The following is a 7,500-nucleotide window of genomic DNA, read 5'->3' on the forward strand; positions in this document are numbered from 1 at the left end:
AACCCTCCATATCAATTGGGGGTGCAAGGATGGCGCAGTGGTGAGAGCACTCGCCTCCCACCAATGTGGGAGAAAAACAAAGAAATATAGTCAATAAGCAAATACGCTCAGGTAAGCAAGTTTATTACCAAAATAGTTTTAATAAGCACACCAGCGACTCCCGAAAGACCTAGCAGACTATAAACGAGCTAACTTCTCGAAAATCTGGGAAAACGTCAGTGGCGTCACTAAAAGTGAACGGATTAATGATAACTAATCCGTTGGAGCTATCAAATGAATTCAATAACCACTTTGCTAACATTGGTCCAAAACTTGCCAGTGAGATACATTGTGATAATGGTAGCTATCAAAGATATCTTACCGTTACAGATCAACGGTTTAAGCTCCAACCCACCAATCCAAATAAAGTATTTTCACTTTTAAATAAACTAGACAAGTAAAAGGCAACGGGCCTTGAAAAAAATATCTGCTAGGTTTGTCAGGGAATGTGCTGACCTTATTTGTATGCCGATATGTTTTCAATTAATCCATTAGCCAAGGGACGTTTCCAGATGACTGGAAATATGCAAGGGTTACCCCTCTTTATAAACAGGGTGACCGAGGTGATGTTAACAATTAGCGCCCAATATCGGTGATTCCAATAGCGGCGAAGGTGTTTGAAAGGATAGTTTATGAACATTTATATGCCTATTTGGAAGAGCACGATATTCTATGTCAAAATCAATCAGGGTTTTGTGCTAATCATTCAACTGTAACAGCTTTGCTGGAAGCGACAGATTCTTGGGCATATAATATTGATAACGGGAAAATCAATGGAGTCATTTTCCTAGATTTGAAAAAAGCTTTTGACACTGTTGATCATCAGATCCTTCTATCGAAACTAAACTATTATGGTATATATGGCAAATCTTTCAAATGGTTGCAGTCATACTTAGAAAACCGCACACAAAAACGCTTTGTGAACGGGTCGCTATCCAATAGCTGCTCATTGACATGCGGCGTCTCTCAAGGGACCATCCTCGGTCCATTATTGTTCTTATTATATATCAACGATCTTCCGAATTGCTTATCAAATTGTAAACCGAGAATGTACGCTGACGACACGCACCTTACATATGCTGGCAGCAATCTTGAGAATGTTCAGTTTTGTCTAGATGAAGACCTAGCAAACGTTTTCAACTGGCTACAAGCGAACAAACTAAAATTGAACATGACCAAAACCGAATTCATGCTAATAGGGTCGAGGCAGAGACTGAATGCTCTCACAGCTTAACCAACAATTAGAATTAACAATAATCAAGTGAGCAAGGTTACATCTAAAAAATATATTTTTTTGATAATAGAAGATAAACTCGATTGGCATAGTCAAATCTAAAAATTAACTAAATAGATCGCATCTGGTATCGAGCCCTAAAGCGAATTAGGCACCCGATCCCAGCATCAACCTTACACCTCATTTACCAAGCTTTAGTAAAACCTCACTTTGAATACTGTGATGAACAATGAACATTAAATCGAAAAAGACTTGATTACGTAATTAAGCTTGGTCTTGTTTTGACTTAGATAAGATACGTTTCTGTTCTGTTTGATTTATCGAGTTTTACGCCCCTATCTTCATGTGCTATTGTTCACAGTTTGAATCAATTATGTAACTAGCCATTCCCAGTTTTTTTTTAACCGGTTTTACAACTGTACACGCCCCTTAAGTTTTTGTGGAGTTGGAGTTAGGAGATCTACAGAGCAACATCGGAGTTTTCAGAGCAGTTTTATCTTTTTCGGAGTTACGTAACGTTGAAGTTTCTCTAGCCCTTTAGACAGGATCAGACGTAAGTTTCAGCCTATTGTATTTAGTTTTCGTTTTGCTTTCAATTTCGCTTCTTTTCTGATTAGTCTTAGCCCCTCTTTCGATCTCATACATTGCGATTTCCCTTTTTAGTTTTCACCGCATGTGTACAATAATTCAGACGAGTTGGTGCACAAATTAAACGCCGTTGAGTCAACTTGCGCTGTTGAATTCTATACTGTGGTTGACACTTCCTGATCTCCAGTGCACAACATCCCGTGTCCGCTGCACTGGGTACCTGACATTGAAAAGTCTGAGGATAAAATCAACGAATGGAGGTAAGCGGTATCATACTTTAACCCGGAGCCATCGAGAATGACCAGCCCAGGAAAAGAATGGCTGAACGTAGAAGGAGCGAAGGAGAGCAGAGCCAGGAGCAAAAGGGAGAGGAGACCCACACAAAAGGCTCTACAAAGCGCGGTAGAACTTAAACGGAGGCAAATTCTTAGATCGCGTAAAAGGCTCCTTAGTGTTATGCAATCAGTAGAAGGGCTAAGTGATGACAGCCATATTGATACTGTAGCGCGTGACCATACGCTCGCCTCGGAGGAGTTTGGGAGATTGTTGCAGGAGTTAATTGGCCTGTACGAGCAAGATTCACGCGGCGATTACTTAGAAGAGGCTCGACTTAGTGAAGAGAACGAGACCCTTAACCGAGCCCTCTTACTTTTAGACAACCTAAAGAATAGAATTACTAGACAATCCGACAAATTGTTGAAAACAAGATCTGTGTGTTCTCGTCCTTCCTAGTGCCATTCGTCAGCCTCCAAAACTAGCAGCACTACCGCTAGATTGCAAGCGCTAGCCGAAGCTAAAACGGCAAGAGATGAAGCTCAGTACACGCGGCTAATAGAGCAAAAAGAACTTGAACGCAGGACACGCGAAGCAGAAGCGCAGAAAATTCGACAACAGGAGATAGCGCAATTCGAAAGGGAGATCGCGATTCTGGGAGCAGACAAAAAAGCCGCGATGGCGAACGCTAAACTTAAAGTTTTCGAGGAGGCTCTTCTAGAAGAAGAACTTGAAAAAGATTTCAAATTACCAGAGTTAGAAGTTCCCAAAATCAAAGCAGAGGAGAGGACTACCCAGTGGGTACATTCCAACCCCCTAACCACAGGAAAGGTATCACGTTCCGAGCGAAATCACGAGCCGTTAAGCACGCCAAAACAAATAATGCTCCCATTGCGCCCCACCCCCGAAGAAAGAAAATCAGAGAAAACAGATCTCCTCCCTGAACTTCAAGTCCAAAACCCGGAACTACCTCGGCAGGAACCCACAGATAAGGATCGTGTAGTGCCGCAAAATACCATTTTCAATCGGCAACCACTCATATCTTCGACCCCTTTGAGAGATATCACCGGAAGTCAGGTGATAGATTCGCTTACAGTCGCAAATCAACAGATAGTTGCCGGCCTAGCAAGACAAAATCTCCCAAAATGCCAGCCCGACATATTCTCCGGGACCCTACCCTCTACCATCCCTGGAAAACCGCCTTCAAAGATATCCTGTTAGACGCTGATGTATCCCCAACTCAGGAGATAAACTATTTAAGAAGCTTTACTAGCGGGAGGCCACAACGCCTAGTTGATAACTACCGGAAGCGGCAAATGCGCGACCCCGTTGAGTTACTAAAGGAGTTGTGGGACGAACTAGAAAGGCGTTTCGGGAGCGTCCCCGTGATTAGTAATACATTGTTGGAGCGATTACGGGACGCGGCGACCTTTTGTGAGCGAGAACACGATAATCTGCAGCTGTTCGCAGATCTTTTCGCGGATATCAAGTCAAGTGACTTATCTTCCCGGACTTGCGTGCCTCAACTATCCTAACGCCATGCAACCAATAACCGAGAAGTTGCCACGGTTTATCCGCGCCAAATGGGAGAAAGAAATAGCCTGTTACTCGAACAGCAACGGCGGAGCGTATCCCCCTTCTCCACATTTTCTAAAATAGTCCAGGAGCAATCAAAGATAAAGAACGATCCAAACGTTCTGGCCGGTAAAGCAGCCAACCCCACTCAGGTTTCAACACCTAAGCCACGCAAAGAAAAGAAAACGCTTAAAACGGAGACTCAGCCCGCAGCTGGAAAGGACGGCGCCGGAGAGGATAGGGGAGAGGCCCCCGAAAAGAGACATTGCCCGTATCACGAAAGAGACGGACACGATCTGCAGGAGTGTAAAGCGTTCACAGCGAAACCCCTGGAAGAACAAACGAAGTGGATTAAAGACGCCAAATTATGCTTTCGCTGTTTCAGCCCTTACCACGTCGCAAGCCGGTGTAACACCCCGGTACAGTGCGCTATCTGCGGAGACAAGCGCCACAGCGTCGTATTTCATAAGGAGAAACGGTCACCTTCTAAACCGGAGAATGAAGCAGTCAACCCAAAATGTACCGTACTCTGTGGACCTACAGGAGGCGTTTCCTGCAGCAAAACTCTGCTCGTTGACTTCTATAGCCGGCGTAACCCACACCTCGCGAAGCGCGTCTATGCTATCGTTGATGAGCAGAGCAACAGTTCCCTCGTCACTAGTGAACTAGCCGACGACCTTGGAGCGGACAAACCCTTAGAAAAATACTTCTTGTCCACGTGCAGCGGCGAGAAAGAGGAGAAGTATGGTCGAAGGGTGGCAGGCATTACAGTACGTTCACTTAGCGGAGCAGAGTTCGCCGCGCCGACCCTCACCGAGTGCGATACCATCCCACAAGACAAGAGCGAAATCCCTTCCCCAGATATGGCGAGGAGTTTCCCACACCTAAAGGCCATAGCGTACGAAATACCTCCCATAAAAGAGACAGCTAAGATTCACCTCCTACTTGGCCGAGACGCACCAGAGCTTTTAAAAGTCAGGAAGTTCAGAAATGGCCCGAAAGGAGCTCCCTGGGCCCAGCGACTGGCCCTCGGCTCACTGGCGACTATCAGTGGTCAGATGTGCCTTGACTTCGCCAGTGGTCCCGCACACGTCCTCACTCGCCTCACCAGCCTATCCACTGTTACGGAGAAAAACCTGAGACCAGAAGCACAATTTACGAGCTAGTACCTTGCCCCAACCAGATCAAGGTTACAGACCCCCTCTTGGAGCGTGCCACTGACGACATATTTAGGAAGACACGAGATGACAACGATCCCGGTCTCTCCTGCGAGGACCGTACGTTTCTAGAGATACTGGATAGGGGTATACACAAGAACTCAAAGGGAAACTGGGAGATGCCCCTACCGTTCCGTAACGAGCGCCAGACTATGCCAAACAATCGAAATCAAGCAATGCAGCGCTTACAAGGGCTTCTCAAGACATTTGCCAGGAAACCCGAAATGAGAGCAGACTATCTGGAGTTTATGGGAAAAATAATCGACAAAGGCCACGCCTCAGCTATCCCAAGTAAAGAAGTCCCGCCTCCTCCCGGCCGTTCCTGGTACTTACCGCATTTTGCGACTTATCACAATACAAAGCGCACCATTCGCGTCGTATTTGATTCCAGTTGCGAGTTTGGAGGAAATTCATTGAACAAAGTACTTTTATCAGGCCCTGACCTGATGAACAACCTCATTGGAGTCCTCATGCCCTTTCGCAAGGAGAATATAACAGTAATGTGCGACATCGAGGAAATGTTGCATTCTTATTATGTTGACCCACGACATAGAGACTTCCTTCGTTTCCTATGGTTCGAGAATAACGATCCGCCAAGCGCATCATAGAATATCAGATGAATGTATACCTATTTGGCAATGGACCTAGTGCCGCAGTCGCTACCTACGGCCTACGCAGAACGGCCATTGACGGCGAGGAGGAGTATGGCGAAGAGGCCAAAAAGTTCATTTGCCGTAACTTTTCCGTCCAGGATCGTTTGACCTCGCTTTCAGCTATTCAAGGAGCGACAGACCTGGTTAAGAGTGCACAAGCCACCCTAGCCACAGCTAACCTTCGACTTCACAAAGTAGTTTCTAACTCTGTGGAAGTCATGGAAGCCTTCCCGGCCGAAGATCGAGCAAAAGACGTGCGTGACCTGGATTTACGCCACGACAGCTTGCCAGCTCAACGCTCACTCGGGGTATTCTGGGACCTGGAGACAGACGCCTTCACCTTTAAGGTATCCTTGCCGGAAAAGCCATTCACAAGGAGAGGAGTATTGTCCATCGTCAACTCTGTGTACGACCCGCTTGGCTTCGCAGTACCTGTAATGCTCGAAGGGAGAAAAATACTGCAGCAGCTTGTCCATATGGGAGAATGGACAAAGGAGAGCAATACCTCGCTGACCTGGGACGACCCCCTCCCTACCGCGATGATAAATCGGTGGACGCGTTGGAGAGACTCTCTCGTAGAGTTGCAGAACCTTTCCGAGCCTCGCTGTTACCGCCCTAAAGATTATTTCGGCAGCATGGCAAGAGCGGAGCTACACGCCTTTTCCGACGCAAGTCAGGACGCTATTGGAGCCGCAATCTACCTTCGCCAGTTCAACGAAGCAAACGAGGTGACTACAGCTCTCGTCTACGGCCAAGCAAGAGTCGCCCCGTTAAATCCGACGAGTATACCACGTCTAGAAGTGTGCGGAGAGGTCTTAGCTGTTCAAGCAGCCCAGATAGTTATAAAAGAAATCGATCTGAAGATTTCTGACGTGATATACTACACCGACTCGAAAGTGGTACTTGGCTACGTTACCAACGAGAGTCGACGGTTCTATGTGTACGTAGCCAACCGAGTCGAGCTGATTAGGAGCACGTCTACCCCGGAACAGTGGAGATATGTGGAGACTGATTTTAACCCGGCGGACCTAGCAATGCGCGGAGTTCCCTCAAGCAAGCTAATGGAGACGAACTGGCTGGTAGGCCCGGAATTCCTACGCAAACCGGAGAGAACCCTCCCAACCAATGAAACGTTCGCGCTCGGCGCAAGCGACCCTGAAGTGCGAAAAGCAGTGTTCAGCGCCAGTGTAAATACGCACGAAGAGGAAGAGCCAGACCTTGGAACAGGGAGGTTCAAGAAATTTTCTTCATTAAAATCTCTGCAGCGAGCAGTTGCTAACCTAATTGTCATTGTCACAGAATTCAAACACCGGAGAGACGTTAAAGTAGAAAGAGTTAACCTCAGGAGCGAAGCGCGTAATACACAAGGCAAACTCAGACCCCCGACAGTGGAGGAATGGGATCAAGCCCTGCACGTCATAATCAGATGCACGCAGAGAGAAGTGTTCAGCGGGTTGTTAAGCGACACCAGAAAAGAACCCGAGCTACCGAGAGAGATCCAAAGTAGCGCCAAGAAGGCTCTCAAAGGCTCGCACCTGTACCGTCTCGATCCCTTTCTAGACAGCCACGGGATCCTCCGCGTCTGAGGCAGATTAAGGAGAGTTCGGATGGAGTATAATGAGAGACACCCGATCATACTACCGAAGTGTCACTATGTCTCACAGCTAATAGCTAAACACTATCATCATGAAGTACACCACCAAGGGAGACAGATTACAGGAGGTGCAATTAGACAAGCAGGTTTCTGGCTTATTGGAGGCCATGACGCAGTCACGAACGTCATCGGAGCTTGCGTCCTTTGTAAGAAGCTGAGAGGACCACACCTAGAACAGCGTATGGCCGACCTCCCGCTAGATAGAACTGAAGTCTGTCCCCCCTTTACCAACGTAGGATTTGATGTATTTGGCCCCTGGGCTGTGCA

At 47.0% G+C, this 7,500-nt stretch overlaps 1 protein-coding gene and 1 pseudogene across 1 annotated transcript in view; both read left to right on the plus strand.

Annotated features, from left to right (window-relative positions):
* The first annotated feature begins 5,174 nt into the window (after window positions 1-5,174).
* LOC138055963 (uncharacterized) lies at window positions 5,175-7,165 on the plus strand (annotated as a pseudogene).
* Window positions 7,166-7,186: 21 nt separating this feature from the next.
* The window catches only part of LOC138055964 (uncharacterized), a 900-nt gene continuing 586 nt past the window's right edge, over window positions 7,187-7,500 (plus strand). The window contains exon 1 of the mRNA XM_068901823.1: window positions 7,187-7,500. This exon is cut by the window's right edge and continues 586 nt beyond it. Within this exon, the coding sequence (XP_068757924.1) occupies window positions 7,187-7,500 (314 nt within the window).

This window comes from Montipora capricornis, chromosome 7 (genome assembly GCF_036669925.1).
Source record: "Montipora capricornis isolate CH-2021 chromosome 7, ASM3666992v2, whole genome shotgun sequence".
Classification (NCBI taxonomy): Eukaryota; Metazoa; Cnidaria; class Anthozoa; order Scleractinia; family Acroporidae; genus Montipora; species Montipora capricornis.